The 21,679-nt window shown below is 42.9% G+C and overlaps 3 protein-coding genes across 3 annotated transcripts; all 3 read left to right on the top strand.

Annotated features, from left to right (window-relative positions):
• The first annotated feature begins 3,529 nt into the window (after positions 1–3,529).
• Positions 3,530–6,547, top strand: LOC133394023 (uncharacterized). The gene is made up of 3 exons (XM_061662279.1): positions 3,530–3,592; positions 5,098–5,906; positions 6,078–6,547. The coding sequence occupies exons 1-3, from the start codon at positions 3,530–3,532 to the stop codon at positions 6,394–6,396; spliced, it is 1,191 nt and encodes a 396-aa protein (XP_061518263.1). The 3' UTR covers positions 6,397–6,547.
• Positions 6,548–7,786: 1,239 nt separating this feature from the next.
• On the top strand, positions 7,787–8,551 carry LOC133394022 (uncharacterized). The gene is made up of 2 exons (XM_061662278.1): positions 7,787–8,042; positions 8,334–8,551. The coding sequence occupies exons 1-2, from the start codon at positions 7,787–7,789 to the stop codon at positions 8,549–8,551; spliced, it is 474 nt and encodes a 157-aa protein (XP_061518262.1).
• Positions 8,552–9,569: 1,018 nt separating this feature from the next.
• LOC133394017 (uncharacterized) lies at positions 9,570–10,869 on the top strand. Its single transcript, XM_061662231.1, has one exon. It carries the CDS (start codon positions 9,613–9,615, stop codon positions 10,867–10,869), a length of 1,257 nt encoding a protein of 418 aa, XP_061518215.1. The 5' UTR covers positions 9,570–9,612.
• The last annotated feature ends 10,810 nt before the right edge of the window (positions 10,870–21,679 follow it).

Here is a 21,679-nt window from a genome sequence, read left to right as displayed (position 1 = left end):
GTTCTTGATATGAATGCTTTTAATATTATGAGTGCCTATATTTAATAAACCACACATACTAGCTATGTCTGCATGTCAAAACTACGTTACATATTGTCATTTTGTAGAATAAATTAACAAAATAATAATATTCGTTAATGAAGTGACGTATTTTTTATCGCATGCAGTACGTTGCACACAAAACCTACACGTTCTTATAAATTTTGATGAGACCGATTACTTATGCTTTGTATCTTTCCTTTAATTTTCGTGTTAATGTAGTTAAAGCGTTATACGTTATCATGTGTTAAGACAACTGAATTGGAAAACAGATACGAACATTTTATCGTTTTGTATGTATTTGAAGAATACAACCTTTGACAAAGATTTCAGATTATCTAATTGAAAGCTTCAAGCTGTTGCATGCCAACACTCCATTACCTATAGATTAATGACCATTATAGGATGTCATTAATTACTGTTTTCTTTATGACTTTATGATGAATGGCTGTCTCTGCTGCAAAACTTAACATACTCACCACCATCCCAACCACATATGCATACCAAAGTAATAGCAAATCATTTATTTTAACAATTTGATTTACGAATGTTCTATGCTCATACTGCCAAGCGGGTTGGGACTTGTTGTTATAATAATACTCATAGATACCTGACTCAAACACAGCTTGGGTGTAAAATAGAAAGAGCTCTCGAAGATGCATTTTTACGAGCCAACACAAAGGATACTCAATAAATTTAGTTTTCGCAAAACGGAAATTTTCGATTCTATGGCGGATGTGATGATCAGTGGCATATGCATGTTTGTCTATAAGTGTATTTGAACCCATGATTATTGTCTGTTGCTCGTTGTCACGTGCCGTTTCTATACGACAAGCAGCATTTGTTGCTGAATATAGTTCATTTGGATATGTTTTGAAATTGAAGAACTGAGCATCGCTATCATCCTGAAACAAACAATGCTCATATATCTCCTCCAGCGTGTTTATCTCAGGACCGTAACGCACATATGACATAAACGATATTATCAATGACTGATAGGACGAAACTAGAGCTATACTCATCAGACAGAACAAGGTGATTATTCGGTTTTCGAACGTTCCACCATAAGCTCTCGATGGTCCTGCAAGACACATCATGATCAGCTCAAGAACGATCTCCATGAAACGCCGTCGTCCAAGAAGCTTTCCGAACAGCGATATGCTAATCGCCATTGTTAGAACGAGCACCAAGTAGGTGATCCACACATACAGATCAAAAGGATCGAAAAGTATCGATACGATTGGCTTTGGCTTAGCCCGAGGGACAACTACTGCTAAGAAGGTAGTTCCGAACGAGGGTACTATCCATGGATATATCATATTTCGTACGCTAATTAACGGGATAATATCAGTACGGTCGTCGGCATATTCATTTGTTTGCGTGACAGTCGCATTTCTCTTGTTTGCGATCTGCTCTAAAAAATATGCATCAAACGTCATTACTTGACTTATCTCTTGGAGAGTGTACATTGCTATCTTATAACCGTGCAGATCACGCATCTCATCTGGTACTGTAATGTTGTGGGGATTGATAGTAGTTCTTTGATGAGAGTATCTATTCCAACGATAGATTTGTATTGTGTGGTCCAAGTCATAAACTATGTGGTATCCCTTTCGTAGTGCTTGTGTTATGGTAAGATTAGGCTCGTTTTGAACCATCTGATACATCGATGCTGAATAAAAATAGATAATTTTTACATTTTCTTCAAACCATGACACCGTCTGAAACAATAAATCATTCAAAATAAAATACAATATGTACAATATTTTTGATGTATGGAAAGTATTTTATGCGTTCTTACATCAACATCTTCTGTTGCATCTATCATGTAAAGGTTGCAGCTGTAATCTTTAGTTTCTTTTGTGAGAAAAACTGGTAATATGGACACTGTCTTTGTGTATGTCGACTCGCTGATGATTTGCGGTAGAACTGCCTGTGCATGGTCATGATTACTAAGCGGTAGTATCATCAGGTGAGGGTATTTCTCTGCGGGACATAGCTGTCGATGCAGCTCAAGCAGTGATTGTGTGTAAAATGATGGCTCAATCGCAGGAAGAGATTCTAATGAACACAAACACATTTGTACGGATACCATACAATGCAGTAGAACACCACTCCCAAACAGATATATACACCGGTTGATCATTGTTCTTCTATACAACAGAAACCAATAGATGAACGAGCTTACGGATCCACTAGCTTTGACAAGTCTGCAGTTATAGCTGCGTTTGAAAGAGAGTTTAGATGTTATGTTTACGTTCATTGATAAGAAAATGCGTATGCTTTTAGTTGAATTAAACTTTCCTGATGATTGCTTGTGTCGTTGATATCAATGCTGTTGATAGTAACACATGAACAATCGCAACACCTCCTTCCAGCATGCACCTCGCTTCAGCTCATCATCATAACGGTCATATTCACAAATCGACCATGTTTTGGTTGACGGAATGCATTTATCGGATATTTATATCTTTTGTAAGGAAGAAAACTTCTCGGAGATTATCGTCGTCAAAACATACAATGACGCAAATGTTAACTCGGATCATTTGCTAGTCCTTGTCGTGTCGTGTCAGAAACAACCAACTCTTCTTGGTTAACCAACAACGGAGCCAGTTCACCCCAATGCTCAACCTGGGTCAGGGAGTGCTACCAGCAGTGCAACAGTTTCGGGGAGTGCAACAACGTCGCTGATTTCTGCGTCTACGAAGGGAGAAGACTGGCGTATGGTGAAACGAACACTGCTACCAGACTAAAGATCTTCAGGGTACCACGTGGAGAGCGTAAGGAATAATTGCAGCGCTATCCGAGAAGAATACAGCGTGCACTCGTATACTACGTACTACGTATACTACTACGTATGACTGAGGAAACAGTGAAACTCTGCTTTAGAGGCCATGATGCGTCGTTTGAAGGGCCAGAAGAACAGCTGCTGGAGCAACTTTCCCAGTCGGGGGACAATTGCTGCTTTTACAAGAGATTAATGGAGACAATTGTGCCGGTCTCGTAGTAAAGTCGTCAACTCGTACGACTTAACAACATGCCCGTCATGGGTTCAATCCCCAAATAGACCGCGCCGCCATACGTAGGACTGACTATCCTGCTATGGGGGAGGAATCAATTAGTCACTGAAAGCCAAGCCCACAAGTGGGTACAGGCAGGCCTTGACCGACATCGGTTGTTGAGCCAAAGAAGAAGAAGAAGAAGAAGAAGATGGAGACAAAAGGGCGGGTTTTCCGAGTTGCGGAAGTAAATCTACTGTCTGAAGAGCGGGAGGTGATCGGACGATAGAAGCGTTACTTCATAGGACTCCTGGATGGATAAATGGATAAATTACAGGAGATGCAGAAAGCAACCACATCAGCAGCTGTACCCGTTCCATCTTTGAATGAAAATGCCAGCGCCATCCTTGAGCTTAAGAGCATAGGTCCGCTGGCAGCGATGGGCTGGCGGCCGAGCTCTTCAAGATGGGGCCAGAGAGGCATGCGTCGAAATGCATCAGCTGTTCGTGAGAATCTGGGAGCAGGAAGAGCTACCGGAGAAGTGGAAGCTGGATGTCTTTCACCCAGTCTACAGTCTGGAATGCACGATTTTCGAGCCATCACTGTCCTCAATACTGCCCATACGACACCATAAACCGACACGAGCTATGGAACACCAAGCAGGGAAACCATTTTCCTGGGAAGTTGATCCGTTAGAGGGAAAGTTGGGAAGTTGATCCACCTTGCCTTCGCAGATGAAATCGATATTATTGACAAGACAACAGCGAAGGTGTTTGAGGCGTACAACCAATTCAAACGTGAAGCTGCAAGAATTGGATAGAGAATCAAAGCAACAAAGACAAAGTACCCGCTAATCGGAGGCGTATGTAACACGAGTTTGTTCAAGTGTACGGAGAACTGAGCATCGTGACGGTAGCGAAGGCGTAATATGATCCTGAGATAAACATGGTGCTTGGAATTGAAGTTAACATAGAACATGAACATATAATAAAATAATTGCAAAAGAAAAAAAAACAAATTAATTTACTTAACAAAAACGATACTTTTAAAATAATTAAGAAGCTGTACGTCAATAACAATGATTGTGAAAGCAAAAGTAGAATATCTTTCTAAAACGTTCAATTTAAACAAAACCAGCCCAACAACAAGCAAACCAGCTCCAAACAGTAAACAGAAAAAAATCAACATAAAAAAGCGTGCACAAACAGGATCACAACTACAAAGAGACAAAACAGGATTAACTAAAAATAAGGATATATGGCCTAAGTTGCCGGTCCTAAACAAATTGAGGTTGGAAGATCACATTCCATACGCGGAATGTAATGAACTGTCACAGCAAAGAAGGAAAAGAAGTAAAAGCATACAAATACAGTACAAATTCCATACCTGTTAAAACTCCGTTCCTGCATTCCGTAGTTCCGTTCCTCCGCAGCAAAAAGTAAAACATAATGCGTCTCAAATTCACTTACATTTAATTTCATTTTAATGCACATAGTGGTGTAGATTATACACCGAGATATCAATATCGCAATAAATTCCATATCGTATTGATTTCTTTGCAAGCTATCACCAGGCTACATCTCCAGAATTCGACGCATAATGTAACATTTCAGTGTCCTTATCCTCTGTACTGTGGTCACATGCCATAAGCATGTCTTTCGTACTTGTTATAAGTTTTATGGTTCTAATTTCTACCCGCGAAATTGTGTGTCCCTTGAATCCGGTACCTACAATTGATAGTAGAGTCTACGTACAAGCATTGTCCGAGCTGCATAGACAACTTTGTCCTGTCGACAAATATCACGATCTCGTTGTATATCAAACGAGCAATGATGCTTTTAGTGAAACAGTTCTGCCATTCATCATGAGCGATATCGTGTATACAAAGATTGTCAAGACTCATTTTTCAAAGTTACATATTACATACGATAACTACTTCCACAGCTGCAACATTATCTTCATCGATAGTTGGGAGGATTTGAATGTAGGTTTTTTGTTTGTTTTTCTTTTCCCTGAATGTGTCAGCTCAAATTATGTGTTGTACAACATTTCATTTCAGATTGTATCGTTGCTACAACTCAGCGTAAAACTTATTTTATTCTACCCGAAATGGATTCAAAGTGAGAAGAACATATCCATTGTAAGACAACTGAAAAAGGGCTATGAGGTCGTGTATGGTCTGGACAACACTGTGGAAATCTATCGTACGAATTTGTTTTCGAAACAGAAAATTGCACTCGATCCACAAAACATTGCTATACCGGATGAACAGCATGATCTGCATGGCTATAGGATAAAAATGTACTGTGAGAACTTTTTACTCAAGGTGCCAAAGTTTGAAAAATATTTTTTAGAGCAGGTCGCTATCAAGAGAAATGCCACTGCCATTCAAACAAGTGATACTTCACGAGGCATAGAAGTGTTGCCAATAATTAATATGCAGAATATGGTATACAGTTGGATAATACCTGCTTTTGGCACCACTTATAAGGCGGTTAAGGTGCCTCGGGCTAAGCCTAAGCCAATCGTTTGGATACTGATCGATCCTTTTGATCTGTATGTATGGATCACTTACTTGATGCTCGTTCTAACGATGGCGATTAGCATATCGTTGTTCGGAAAGCTTCTTGGAAGACGGCGTTTCATGGAGATCGTTCTTGAGCTCATTATGATGTGTCTTGCAGGTCCATCACGAGCTTACGGTGGAACGTTTGAAAACCGAATAATCACCTTGTTCTGTCTGATCGGTATAGTTTTGATTTCGTCCTATCAATCATTGATAATATCGTTTATGTCTTGTGCACGATATGGCCCTGAGATAAATACATTGAAGCAGATACATGATCGATGTCTGTTTCCGGATGATCTGTATGCCAAGTTTTACAATTTCAAAACATTTCCAAATGGTTCCCTACCTGGAGCGGATTCTGAGTGTTCTCTGATATCTGCACAAAACAACGAAATACACACGCTAATTATACTGTCAAACCTCGAAGCGGAAAACAATTCCTATTCCAAAGAAAGTTTTATTATGCATAGTTTAGAAAACTATCGTTTTGCTGAAACCAAATTTCTCGAATATTTGATCTGTTTTTCTATTCAACCTTTTCTCAGGGAGCTTTTCTTGTTTTACATTCAAGCAGTGTTTGAGTCAGGCATCTATGAATACTATTACAACAACAAAACGAAGCCTAATTGGCAATATCAACATAAGACATTTGTAGAAAAAGTGGTGAGGCTAGAAGACCTGCTATTACTGTGGTATGCATTTGTTCTTGGAACTTTGATGAGTATGTTATGCTTTGTTGTCGAAATGGTTGTACATAAAATGTTGAAGGGTTTCTTTGTACATCAATAAATTATTCAAGTATTTGTTTGGTTTGGTAATTTAAGTGTGTCCATGATGTTCTGTAGTAAACTTAATGTTTTATAGTATTTGTTTTTGCGCATTGCTTTAGTATTAGCATAGTTGAATTAGCATAGTAAAGTAGGGTACTCAACCTGCTTAAAAAAATCTTTTATATCCATCGCGGTTCAGCATCAAGGGTTTTAGAAGAGCCATAACTCATTTATAATCTTACAAAATGATTGCAACCTTCCTGACAATTGGAATGATGTAGAAGTAGATGAACTTTAATTAAATGTAACTTCTGTGAAGTTCAATTTGAATTTCGATAGGGTATTTACAATCAACTTATATTTATCTTCGTTGCATTTTCAGGCGCATGCGCTGGCGTTGATTATGGACCGCTCTCGACACAATTGCGTATTGCAACACTTCAGTGTCCTTATCCTCTGCACTGGTGCTATAAGGCATAAGCATGTCTTTCGTACTTGTTATAAGTTTGATGGTTCTAATTTCTACCCGCGAAATTGTGTGTTCATTGAATCCGATACCTTCAATCGATAGCAAAGTCTACGAACAAACACTGTTTGAGCTTCATCGACAGCTTTGTCCCGTCGACAAATATCATAATCTCTTTGTATATCATTTAACCAATGATGTTCCTGGTGAAGCAGTTCTACCACCTTTCATGATAGATTCTTTGTACACAAAGACTATCACAACTTATTTTGCACTGTATGGTTCATATTACAACTTCTATTACAGTTGCAACATTTTTGTCATCGATAGTTTGGAGGATTTGGAAGTAATAGCCTGTCTCTTGGAATACATCAACCCATTCTGTCAATACGGTCACATTTCGTTTCAGATCCTATCTCCTTTTGATTCCAGCATCAAAGTCATTCTATTCTACCCAAAATGGATTCAAAGCGAGCAGAACGTATCCTACGTGCAAGAACTCAACAAAGGCTACCAGGTAGTGTATGGGCCGGACTACACACTAGAAATCTATCGCTGGAATATTTTTTCAAATCAAAGAACTACGATCGATCCCCACAACATCACAATTCCAGATGAGATGCGTGATCTGTACGGCTACCAAATAACAATGTATTACATGGACTATATAAGTTTGGTGATGACGTTCGAGAAATATTTTTTAGAGCAGGTTGCAAGCAGGATAAATGCGACTGCCATTGTAACAGATGATTTTTCGAAAGCTATAGATATAATGCCAGTAGTAACCATACAAAATATGATATACAGTTGGATAATACCTGCTTTCGGAACTACCTTTACTGCTATTGTTGTTCCTAGAGCCAAGCCTAAGCCAATCGTGTCGATACTTTTCGATCCTTTCGATCTGTATGTATGGATCACCTACTTGGTGCTCGTTCTGACAATGGCGATTAGCATATCGCTGTTCGGAAAGCTTCTTGGAAGACGGCGTTTCATGGAGATCGTTCTTGAGCTGATCATGATGTGTCTTGCAGGTCCATCGAGAGCTTACGGTGGAACGTTCGAAAACCGAATAATCACCTTGTTCTGTCTGATGGGTATAGTTCTAGTTTCGTCCTATCAATCATTGGTAATATCGTTTATGTCATTTGTGCGTTACGGTCCGGAGATAAACACGCTGGAGGAGATATATGAGCGTTGTTTGTTTTTGGATAATGAATTTTCTAAATTTTACAACTTCAGTACGCATTCATACGGTAATTATCCTCGTTTGAATTTGGTGTGCAATATTGTCACGGGACGTGACAACGAACTGCAAACTTTTTTGATGGGAACAATCCTTATCGAGGACCGGCATGCATATGCCAAGGAAGATTACTTACATTTTGTTTTAGAAAATCTCCGAATAGCAAAAAAGAAATTTTACGAGTATCCTTTTTGTTTATCAGTAAATCCACATCTCCGAGAGCTTTTCGTATTTTACATTCAAGCAGTGGTTGAGTCTGGTATCTACGAATACTATTACAACAACAAAACGAGACCAAGCATGCAATTTGAACAGATGAAGTTCATAGATCAACTTGTTAACATAGAAGATCTGCTGTTGTTGTGGATTGCATACATAGGTGGAATGTTGCTAAGCATACTATGCTTTGTCATGGAATCAATAGTGCATAAAGAAAATAAAGGGCATCTGACCCAACGATGAAGTATCATGTTGGATCGAAGTTATTTTGTCGTGGTTCAAGGCACCAAATTCATGCATAATTTTCCAATTTACTATGAAAAATGATACATTGAACAAAAATCCGGGATGTTTTAAATCTTAATTTGATTAAAATTGAAATATTTACTTGTCCCAAAAAATTTCTTAAAATTAAGTCATCGTGTGATCTTGATAGAAATTATCACAAAAACAAATGAAATTTCCCCGTTGTACAATATCATATATTCATAAATGTAAAAAATATTATTTTGCTTACTTCATCCCTCCTCCCCACCAATCAGCAACAATTTCACTAGGGCTTGGATGGGGTCCCATGGCCGCTAATCCATGAGCACTCACCCCCTGTCAATAATTCAAGTAGATTGTTCAATCTCCCAACAGCAAGATGAGTGCTAATAATAAAATTCGAGTGCCAATAGTCCTTTCAACGCATTCTAGATAATTGGCTAAGGAAGGAGCGATAAATACTTAATACAAAGGATACCTTAACTATGAATACTAATGGGGTATATACACTACAGGGAAAATGTCAAAAACTCCCATATAGTAACATTATCGCCAGCAGTATAGAATCATGTTGGGATTGCAAACGTTTCCGTTGATATTTGTTGTGAATATAATTGTTCTAGTTTCTATGAAAGTGGATTTGTACATTTTGTATGCTGAAACAGAGATGAATGTCACATTGCACGTTAACGTAGTGCTCGAAGTGCATCGACAGCTATGTCCCGCAGAGAAATACCCTCACCTTATGATACTATCGCTTAGTAATCAAGACCTTGCTCAGGCAGTTCTACCGCAAATCATCAGTGAGCCGACATACACAAAGACAGTGTCCATGTATCCAATTCTTGTGTTAAGTGATGCTTATTTTCATAGTTGCAACCTTTACATTATCGATCGAATAGATGATTTAAATGTAAGAACTGTATGTACAAAATTCAAGAGAAACCTAAATGCTGATTATGCTATTTCATATTTTATTTCAGACTGTGTTGTGGTTTGAGGAAAGTGTAAAGTTTATCTACTTCTACCCCAAATGGATGTTCGGTATGGTTCAAAACGAGGCAAATCTTTCCATAACACAAGCTCTACGAAAGGGATATCACATAGTTTATGACCTGGACCACACACTACAAATCTATCGTTGGAATAGATATTCTCATCAAAGAACTACGATCAATCCCCACAACATCACCGTACCTGATGAGCTGCGTGATCTGTACGGCTACCAAATAGTAATGTTCTGTGAAGATTATATAAGCACTGTTATGACGTTTGATGAATATTTTTTAGAGCTGATCGCAAACAAGAGAAATGCGACTGTCATTCAAACAGATGAATATTCTTATGAGGTTATGGATGTTATGCCATTAATGAACGTAAAAAATATGATATTTACATGGATAGTACCCTCGTTCGGAACTACCTTCTTAGCAGTGGTTGTCCCTCGGGCTAAGCCTAAGACAATTGTTTCAATACTGATTGATCCTTTCGATATGTATGTATGGATCACCTACTTGGTGCTAGTTCTGACAATGGCGATTAGCATATCTTTGTTCGGAAAGCTTCTTGGAAGAAGGCGTTTCTTGGAGATCGTTCTTGAGCTGATCATGATGTGTCTTGCAGGACCATCGAGAGCTTACGGTGGAACGTTCGAAAACCGAATAATCACCTTGTTCTGTCTGATGGGCATAGTTCTCGTTTCGTCCTATCAGTCTTTGATAATATCGTTTATGTCGTATGTACGTTATGATTCTGAGATAAACACACTTGATGAAATTTACGAACAATGTTTGTTTCCAGACAATAAGGATGCTAAGTTCTTTAACTTCAAAACATTTCCAAATGGATCAAATCCTGACACAAATTTCGCTTGTCATATGCAATCGGCACGTGATAACGAGCAACAGACTATAATGATGCGTTCAAAATCTATAGTTGACAAACATGCGTATGCCACGGATCATCACATCCGCCATAGAATCGAAAATTTCCGTTTTGCGAAAACTAAATTTATTGAGTATCCTTTGTGTTGGCTCGTAAAAATGCATCTTCGAGAGCTCTTTTTGTTTTACACTCAAGCTGTGTTTGAGTCAGGAATCTATGAGTATTATTACAACAACAAATCCCAACCCGCTTGGCAGTATGAGCACAGAACATTCGTGAATCAAGTTGTTATGATGAAAGATTTGCTATTACTTTGGTACGCATATGTGGTTGGGATGGTTGTGAGCATGTTATGTTTTGCAGCAGAAACAGTGATTCATAAAGAATTTAAGCGACATGTTAACTATTAGAAAATGATTGATTTTTCGTTTTAACTCAGCATTTTGAACATTTTAAACATTCTTGAAAAAGTGATGGATAGTTAGGCATCGACTGTAGAATCCATAGATTAAAGTGAAATAGTGCATGGATTCGTATGGGAAATACAAAAACAAACACTATTACAGTAAGGATGTTGCGAACTCGCTTACAAACTATAAACTGACAGTTATATTGTTTGAAATTTGGCTTTGCTAAATAATACTTCTGGAATGCAAATAAAGTTAAATTTAATATCTGTCACAAAAGAAACATACATCATCAGCAATAAATCACATAATGAATCTTACATTCCGCACAGTTGTCGGAAAATGAAACATTAATTAAAAGCTAGGGTATATACGATTTACCATTGAGTCGACTAATTTAATTTGCGTTAGTTTCACTCGACTGCCTACGCTTGGCAAAGGCGCCTGCCCCGCTGACTCGCTCGGGCGCTACACTGGCGTAGAAAATGCCAACCAACCGAAACCACTGATGAAAATTATTTTAAGAGCACTGTGGGAGAATTTCAGGCCAACACGAACAACCACAAAGCTGTTTGCATTAAAGATTTACATAATGAAATCAGCGTAATAAATGCTGTTACTTACCCCTTGTGTGACTGTGGCCGCGTAACCGAAACGGAGGCTAGCAAAGCGGGACAAAATGTTCCGCTGGAAAGCGGGACGCATCGGCTCTATCGAGTTCTCAAACTAAACCCTTCCCCGGACGCGTCCTTCCCTTTTGCACTCCGACCAGTGATAGCGACGACGGGAGTACAGTTGGTGCAGGGCCGTGCCAAAAGTTGGTGGAAGTTATAACGCCCAGTAACACCGTGGCAATCGGATTCGTCTGGTAGCGCCGTTGGAGAAAAGCTATTCCCACCATTCTATCTCCGCTCTGTCGCGCTGTGTGTCACATAAAAGTCATTTGCTGCGAGTGTGCTGATTTGCTGCTTGCTGCTGTCGGTTTCCGCTTTTAATAACTCGTCTGGAATATCATCGGGCGCGGCAATGCACGGGTGTACCGTGCGCACCAAGCCGCGGCGATATGTTCCCCTATTTAAATCAAGTTTCTTCTATCACGCCAATTACTCTAATGAATTTGTCACATTTTCTTACCGTAGGATTCTACTATAAACAGTAGACTCAACTTGGCGGGGGTTCCTCCCCTGGTGCCACCGCCACCACTACACGCTGCTCTTTTACGGCCGACGAGGATTGGTGAGCCCTTGAGCTTGAAAAAGCGCTAACCGAACAGCAACCGTACCGTGGCGTGTACCTGTAGAATTTGTTGCGTCAACAGAGCCGACAATTCCACCCTTCCCGGGCTGCCGGTTACGCTTTCTCGTGCTGCTGTAGCTGCTTTAGCTGCTGCTGCTGCTATTCTCAGAACACCACTCAATCCGCGCGGCAGAAGTACGCTTGTTCCGCGGACGGATAAAAGAGTATCTCGAGGTAGAGAGCGGGCCAGTGTAAGGATCACATTCGCACGCGTTTTCCCTTTGAAGCTCGTTACTCCAGGCGGGGGGGCAAAAAGGCACAACCGGGAGGAAACATTCTTTGCCAGGCCCAGGTTCTGGAATATGTCGAAAGCACGTATACTCTAGTCGCGTACTTTCCTTCGCCCAAATGACGTCTCCGCGCGCGGCACATGAACAGTAGCGGTGTTTGTGTGCGTAAGCTTGTGCTGCGAGGGGCAACAAGGAACTCGCAGCAAACAGGCACACCTAACAGGAGGCTCCTTCGCACAAACCAGCGAATGCGAAACTCTGGCAGCACAGCTTTAAATGAATTAAATTTGTTTTAAAGCTCTGCCCGGTATTAACCGTATCCTTGTCGGCTTTTCGCTAAACCTGTCGGCATTTGTGACGCTCAGCGAGCAAATGAATGACAAACGTACCGCATTAACTCGCACTGTTTTCAGGCCAACCTCGCCAACGCACATTTGCGCCCCGCACCGCACGGACGGTGAAGCCTAGATGAGCTAGGTGTTTAACTGGAAATGATTTGATTATGTGGCACCGCATATTTTTATTGCGTTTTTTGCCTCATTTACAAGCTCACCTGGGACCGTGCGTGGCTTGCACACCTCCGTGGATGAATAATGCGCCAAAACAGCAAAGACACGGAAGAAACATTTTTGAAGCAGCTTTACTGCCGACAAGTTAATGTACATTCGTGTGCTTATGTTTTATTTGCAGCCAAGCTAACTCGGTACTAAATGCTCGGTACTAAATAATGACAAAGAGAACTTTGCACCACATTAGTGGAATTGGTGGATTCGTAATGATTGCACCGTATAAGTGTGCTACACGAATGAGTTTCTATTCAAATAGATAATATCCACATTCACCAATGGTGGCACAAGGTTAAATACAAACTCCACATCCAAGTGTATAGCACTGTTGCATTAATCGTTGCGGAATGGACCGGACCGACTTGAAACGGAGCGGAAAGCAACCCGTTACGGAACGGATCTCGGCTATGTGCAGCACACTCTTACCAGAACCCCCACCACCGCCCCGTCAATTGTGTGCTAATGAAACAAGCGGAACCGGAAGCAGCAGCATTGATAGATGATGAATCAGTCCCGGTCACTGTCTGAAAAGGGAATAAACAATCGAGTGGCGCTGCGAATGGTCCTGCGCTTTCGTTTCTTCAGTGCTTTTGATTATACATCGTCGGTCGGGATGAATGACTTCCTGTACTGTCATGAGCAGCTCCGTTCAGGAAGTGGCTATGAAAGCTAAATGTTCCTACCCACCCACTAACAGTCGTTGGCCGAGATGGCCGGTAGGTGATAGGCGAGAAACTCATTAGCCTTTTGTGCGGCTGGAAGTTCGCTGGTATTAGTGTGCGACGCTCGATTGCAACAGTTTCCGATGGACCTCGATTAGTGCGTGGTTTCTGGTGCGCTGCTTCCTCCCCGTCCCACTACCACTGCCGGCCGGGCTGAGAATACTTCCATCAAATACAATGATTTTGGGGTAGCTTAACTTAACATTCATAATGTACTTGGGACAAATGTGGAATAGAAATTACCCAACGATCCTCACGCGTCCTTCCGGCAGTATGGAAGTATTTGGCTTGGCGTAGGCCACCACAACAATACAGAGCGTGCAGTATATCGCGGTGGCTCATGCATATTTTGATGTGCTGTATTTATTGCACGAATTTTAAATATTCGTTGCTTTATCTACCGATCCGCGGAAAACGATCGCCGGCTCAGTGTAATTCATCACCCTCATCACCGTAGAGCTACGTTTGGTAAGTTCCTTTTCACGCACAAGACATATCTACCTCAGCTCCACTGCTGCTGTCGTTTTACAGTTTAACGTACGTGGAAAATTATAACTCCATAATTCATAACCCTTTGCCCGGGGGCTCATAGACCATAAGTCAAATGTGAATACGCACAGGAGGAGGTCGATGGAAAGCGGAACAACACGCGACGACCCATCTTTATGGTTATTGATTCGCGCTTCTAATACCCATCGCGTATTCGCAATTTTGTATTACCCGAATGGATGTCGACAGCAGGCAGCACACAAAAAGCACACCAACCCATTGAATTTTCGACTAAACCAGCACCCGCGCCCCCGGTCCTCTTGTCTTGAAGCAAGGCGGTCTTGTGTTTTTTTTTCGCGAGGAACATTGCGGCAAAACGGGAATCAAAATTTATGAAGAAATAATATTTATAACCACAGCTGCTTGGCAGCAAAAAGACGCGCAAACCGCGCATAGGCACCGGGACCGGGTGACCACCATCAAAACAGATGAATAAATAAAGCCAGCTTCAATCGATTTCTTTAGAATGAAAGTGACAGAAAAGCGGGCAGACTTCTTTGAGCTAGCGATGGGCAAACGGTTATGGCGTTTGAACGTAAAGGCCACGCATTTTTATGTGATAAATGTTGTTATGCTCTTGTTTGTTGACTTGGCTTTTTTCTTCGTTGTTCATTGAAGCAAAAAGCTAGAAAGCCAATAGAATCAATAACAAGCTAGGTTTTTGTAAAAATTGTGAAATTATCGCTCGTGCTTCTGCTAGCGTAAACCATTCTGCGAGCGAAGGAAACCTGTACTATGCTGCTTGTTGGTAGAGAAAGCAATTTTCCCACTCCCACACGCATCGCATCAAAAGCGTGGTGGTGCGGGTGGGTACACTTTTCAAGATAAATCAAAAGCTCAAGCTCAGTACGTCTTTCAATGATTTTCTTGTCAAAACACACCTCGCAACACGGCAAAAGTATGCCCATGATAGCACGACGAACGACGAACGCCCGAAAAAGGGCTGAAACTCGGTAAGTTGTTCGTCTTTGTCCGATTTATAACCCTTGCAAAAGCGAAGAAAAACAAACTCTCCGAGTCGTGCTTTATCCTTACAGAGCCAACCGTTATCCCGCCAGAAGATCTAGTACAGGTTACGCCTGATGGTGCTGCTGGGTAGGGATGGTGACCAAAGAACTTAAGGTAAAGAATTCGACCGTATGAAAGTGCATTCAAATTTTATATAAGCCCACGGTTAAGACGTTAACCACCATACACCGCTACCTTCCCGCCGCCGCCCCCTAGCCCTGCAGCAAACGGAACAGAAGCAATGTCATGCATTTGAAATGCTGCATTTATGTGAAAAAGTTGCCATTGCCATTGTCACGACACATCGTACGTTTTGCACCGCACCCGCAGCCCGCAACTAATCCCATCGGCACCCAAGCTGTGAAGACTTCCTTTGCATTCATTACTTTCCCGCAGGCCCCCAAAGCAATGTGTGTGTGTGTGTGTGCGCGCGCTACGCAAAACTTGAAGTCTGCAAAGCCATCAGTTCAGCAAACGCAGGAAAGTAAAATGGGAAAAGTCTTTACCCTGGCAAAGCGGTAAAACTCGCTCTCGCACGAAATGCAGAGATCGGGTTTTGGAAATAAAAACGAGAAGTTAAGCCAAGTTGTTCGTCCCCTTTTTGGGGGAGGCGAAAATGAACTCGTAACAAAAACCCTACCGCACAGTGGGCTGGAGTAGAAGAGTTTGCCGTCCCGCCGATGATAAGGCAATAGGGAAACTGGCAAAAGGCAATAAAATGAACCTTTTTCCACCCACCCGTACGGCCCACCAGGGAGAGAGAGAGTGAGCGAGCGGGGATCAAGCTGCAGCTGCCCCGGGTCTGCACGTCGCGGGGCGGCGGGCATGTAACGAAAGATATAGCAAGAAATGTGTGTTGCCCAAGCCCACGGCACACGGGACCGGGCTCGGTGCGGCACAGAGCAGCACTAACATTGTGCGGTAGGGAATCTCGGTGTGTCTCCTCGTACTTCTGCTGCTACGCTCGGCTTTATTATCGCCCCTTCTTGACAGTTTTCAACTCTAAGGCACCATAAAGGACTGAGACAAGAGTTCTTCCGCTTGCACCCGCGTGGTACATGGTACAAAAAGAGAGGGGGAACGAAGCAATCGATATCCGAAACCGCTGTACATGGCGGATGCACAAAAATTTACACCACACAAACAAGGACCGGAAAGTGTGCGAAAGTAAGCGAGAGCAACCAGTAGTAGTAGTAAAGGGAAACTTTTATTCACTCCACTGCCACGTGCATAACAGTCACCACAGTGTTATGAGTGGAACCATGGTCAACATGGCTGCATTCTTCCCCTCCGGCCAACCGCAAGTACCGCACAATAATAATAACAAAAAACGAACCAACACAATCACTGCTTATTACAGCAATTGCGATCGAAATGTTGATTCCTTTCTTAATCCCAGGCAAACCAAACCGATTGACAGGATTTGGCTCACACGGCTGGATGTAGAAAAGCGATCCCTTTCGATTACACTGAACCGATGTCCCAGACAGTCCCAGTTTGTGTGTGTGTGCGCGTGTTTTCACGCAGGCATAACTCAGGCATTAAGATTAATCGGAAAATCCAATAAACGGGTGTGAAAGAGCAGCGGTCAGACCGTTCGACCGACGCCATTCATTATTCAGAGGCTAGTGGCCAGACCGAAAAACGGTGCCAATAATTCATTTGCTCCATTCCGAAATGAATCCTACCCGCAGCACCCTACCGTAGTCCGCCCGTCTCTAGCCGCACCACACGATGGCACGATCACACGGCAATGATTAATTAATGAATTTTAAAAAGCAATCAAACAGATGCATTTCGGGCTGAACGATCACTGTTGCACGGCGTACCAACAGCCGTGCGTTGATGCACTGGTCAATTGTGTTCAGTGACGCCTGCCGGTTTGCCTCCCTTCTGGAACCGCTGTTTGAAATGTAAATCAGGCAGAATCATACCATACCGGGAAGAGAAACATTGACAAGAAAATGTGTCAATAAAGTTCGGTTTAATGAGGTCACATGAGTGGTTAAGCATTTTCCCTTCAATAACGCACCAACAATGAAGGGTAATCATCACGAGCTATCAGCTTTTCAAATCTTTTCTGTCCTGTGCCGTTGTTCCATTATAAAGGATGCATATCCGATATCAGCGGCCCACTACACTTATAGAAAAATGTGTTGAAATCAATAATCTCTTGTTTCCGCAGTGGTAAATATTTACTCGCTTCGTTCGCCATAGCTTTCACTCATACTCTCGCTGAGTAAGAAACATAACAAAAACACGTCGAATGAAATGATTTTACACTTCATTGGTTTGCAAGGTTTGTCGTTAAATGAACATTGAACTGTAGATTCTTCAACTTTTCGTATCGGAAGGATGCTCTTGCTCTCTTTCTTTCTTTCTTTATTTCTATGATCTTGCTTTGCTGCGCCGTTAAGGAAAACGGGGTAAGTCCATTGCGCGTGAAGATGTAAAGTATGAAAATTGAATTTATTGCTGGTGATAATCGGATTTAATTGGCCACCAACAGCGGCCAACTTTGAAAAGGCCGGCAAAACTTTCCACCAACACGATCGAACAGCTACGGTCGGTTGATTTATGCCACACCGCCATTCCTTCAAGCGTAACGTTCCCTGGGGGAGAGATGTAATTAAATAAATGACGGCGCAATAAAACCAAATGAAGGTGACATCTCTCACCCTCGTCTACGGAACCGGGTGGGCGAACCCCAAAAAAAAATACAACCAATACCCGCTAACAAAAGAACAACCCCAACGGTACACTTGGTCGACGGTAGACGCATCCTATTTTCAGCTAACACTTTTACTGTCATCAAATTATCCTCCAGTCGTTTTATTACTTCCTCGACGACCTTGAACGCCGGCCACCCAACTCGTGAATCGAAAGCAGGCACTGTCGAAGCGGAAGGAGCAGGAGTGAAGGATAGTGAATTCATCACAACGTTCAATATATTTTGACATTTTTGTAATATCCTTTGCTGACAGCTTTTGTTGTGTCGTCGGCGAGAAGAATTGCGACAGCAGCAGCAGCAGCAGAGATTCTTTCGCACAGGGTTCCAATGTCACCACCTCGCTGTAGGGTATACCTTCCGTTTGAAGGTGACAAATGCGTGCGAGAAGGATTTTCCTATCATCGCTACGGCTTGCTGGCGCGATTGCTTGCCGGCGCGATGGCAAGAAGTACAATAAATATTGGAATTCAAACGATGAATAAGTCACGAGACGGTAAGCGCAGCGCATTCTGCCCAACGCCTAATATGACGGGCTTTCAAGCTTGACAGCGTTACCAGAATACCAGCATATTGAAATTTCATGCATTCAGCCCAACGTGGAGAACCAGACAGGCACACTTTAACTAGAAGAAACACGAACCGGCGTGGCAAAAACTCACAGCCACGTACCATAGGCTACCTACCTTAAAATGGGTTTCTCCAACAGTGGCTGCAGCAACATTTACGAAGAATATCCTAATTAATTGAAAGATCTTCCTCGAAACGACGACACAAAACTACAAGATCACAAGACAAGAGAGCCGAGGACAGTTTGGCATACCATTTGCCGAAAAAGGGACATGCTCCATGTGCGAGCACTTCGACCGGCAAAAATCACAGCTCGTTGCCTTTTTGCGCTGTACTTTCACATTCGAGCGCGTGTGGGCATGTGTGGTAGTAACGGTACATGGGTCTTTGGGAATTTCACTGTTGAAAGCCGCTAATAACGCTGACAGTAGTAGTCGAAATGAAAAAGTTGTTTTCATACTTTTACCAACATCCATCCCATCAATGTTAATGGTAATGGATTTTCCAAATAAAGCCCACAGAAGCCCCCACACACACACACACACGCACGTACACAATGTAACCGCACACACACACACCCACAAACAACGCTGCTTGCGTGTTGGAACCGGCACTACGGCCGGTAATTATTGACATTTCATTAAGAACTTTCCTTTTTTCCTTCTTGTGAAGCACGGGCACGGGCGCAAGATGTCGAGGAGAGGTGCCCACCTTTGCGCACGGGCCCGACCGACCGACCGAGTCGCTAAAGAAAAGAGCGTTCTCAGGTTGTTTGGCTTTTACGGGGGCAATATTTTCAATTAAAAGTTGCGATTCTTGTTCTGCGAAGTTTAATGAGAGTGCAGTTTTGTGTGTAATTAGATAAAGTGTTTACGATGACTCAAACGAAAATTTTATCAAATTTGGCACAAATTAAATGTTACTGCCTGTGTAAGTCTGCTAACCTTGGCGGCGGCCCGCTGTACTTGGCCGGAGCCGTGGAAGGAAGTGAAGCATTGTGGGTGGGCCACCGAGCGTGGCCGTAGGCGTTATTGATGGGTGGAAGCTCACCTCATCGAGAGAATAAAAGGGCAACATTGGCACATTGGCACCGGGGCACCAAACACCGAGACCGGTTGCCTTCCCAACGGTCCAGCGATAATGACATTTTACAACCACGAGCTTCATGATGTTGATGATGATGATAATGATGATGATGTGAAGTAGGAAAATGTAGCCATAGTTACCGTCGACCACATCATCTAGCACGTCATCAGGAGAGGTGCGGTGGGAGGTGCTTTCTGGTGCGCCTTTGCCTCACCGTCTCAATCGACGGTATCGTTTTCCGGAGCGCTTCCTTCTGTTCCCGATCATCTACACCTTTCCGGGAGCACCAGGCAGCATCAGCATCGGCGGCAGCGATGTTCATAAATTTTCGTCCGTCAGGTCTATAAATGGAAGCGTACGAACGAGAAATACTATCATAATCGTAAAAATTAAACACTAAATTTTAACGATATGAGTGTCTCGCCTCATTCTACCGTACTTGCCCATGCCGGAACGGAAGCTCGGCCAAGTTTTCTGTTGGTGACCGCCACCTACGATTCGGTGCAAGAATAGGGTAGGTGATGAAGCTCGTTCTGCCCAGCGAGAACGCACATTTTGCCTCGATTCTGTCCGTGCTCGGTCGGATCCGGCAGACATCGGCCGTACAACCGCAGGCAGACGGGGTTTCTAATAAACGTGCCATCGAAATTGAGCTTTTCGTCAACTGGCGTGGGGAAAATGAAACACAAAAGTAAGCTTAATTATAATATCTATTCAAAGTTCGGTGCGATATTGTTGCATTATTTTGCTAAGCTTGTAATGGTTATTTAACCAACATCAGGGTAAGAAGATTTTACTATTGAACTGAACCCGAGCCCGAACCGTCGCAAAACGCACTCAAACAACTGTGGTAAGTAAAGTGTGTGGTGGAGCGTCATCACAAAAATTCAATCCATGATAATGGTGACATGAATACATAATACAATCACCGTACGTACAGATTGTTTGTGATCCGCAAGCACATTTGACGGCATGCTGCTACCCTTGACGAGAAGCAGCAGGACGATGGTCCCCCATCCATGCTCGAGTCTCGAGCATGTGTCGATCCGCGCACGTTCCGTCGCAACGATAGGACACAAAAGTCATAATTTAGCTTCCGGTTCCGTGCGACCCAGCCATCACTCGCCCAAGTGCGGCGCGATCCATTCCATGGGCCGAGCGGGGGATATTGGTTTAAGCGCAACGCAAACAGGTGACCGAAACGCGCGCTCCGGTTCGGTTCAGCAATGCATTCAACAAATATTCCTCGGCGAAGCGACCGACGCCCTCCTGCACCGAGCACTAGCAGAGACGGGGATGCACAGTAACCGGCAACCGGGAGGAGTGTGAACAGCTTGCCAACACGCGACACACACACACGACACAGCGAGAAAGCGTCGCCCGGCGGGCTCGAACGTGAAGCGAGCGCACGAGCATCGACTGTATAGCATCCATAGCCAATGTGTCACGGCGGCGGTCTGCATCGCACGTGGTCAGCAGCAAGCGGCACAATAGATTTAACCGATCTGGTTGCATAATTATAAAAGTATAATTAATTCGCTGCCAGCCAGCCAGCCAGCCAGCCAGCCAGCCAGCCGGATCGTTTACGTAATTTTATCAAAACATGATCTATATTAACATGACCAATGACCACGTCACCGATGACGACGGTGCAATGCGGTTTGAACCATGCTCCAGGCTCGTACGTGCGAGGACCGTGCGAGGACCGCGCGAGGAGGTGTGATTGGTTATGCTTTTTAGCCAAACATATTCGTAGAATGCTTAGCGGAGTCATGCTTTATGTAAGTGCATCATGCCCGTCGAGCTAATGGGAGGTACCAGCACCGTGTTCTCGTGTTCTCTGGACCGGCGGCATCGACGGCACTGTCGGGATTGGCAGGGGGCAAGCATTGTACGCTGGGATCGTGAAATCTCGCTCTCTCTGAATCGCTAATTAAGCTTACACTGTACAATGGCGTGTACAATATGGCAGTGGCATTGAATAAATCGTTTCGATTTGTTTCACTCTGTTGTCTCAATCTCGTCCAATGTACACGCTCGATCAACACACTTTACATG

The sequence above is a fragment of the Anopheles gambiae genome, chromosome 3 (genome assembly GCF_943734735.2).
Source record: "Anopheles gambiae chromosome 3, idAnoGambNW_F1_1, whole genome shotgun sequence".
NCBI classification, from domain to species: Eukaryota; Metazoa; Arthropoda; class Insecta; order Diptera; family Culicidae; genus Anopheles; species Anopheles gambiae.
The sequence above is the reverse complement of the archived record's forward strand: the minus strand, read 5'-3'. Positions and strand labels throughout refer to the sequence as shown.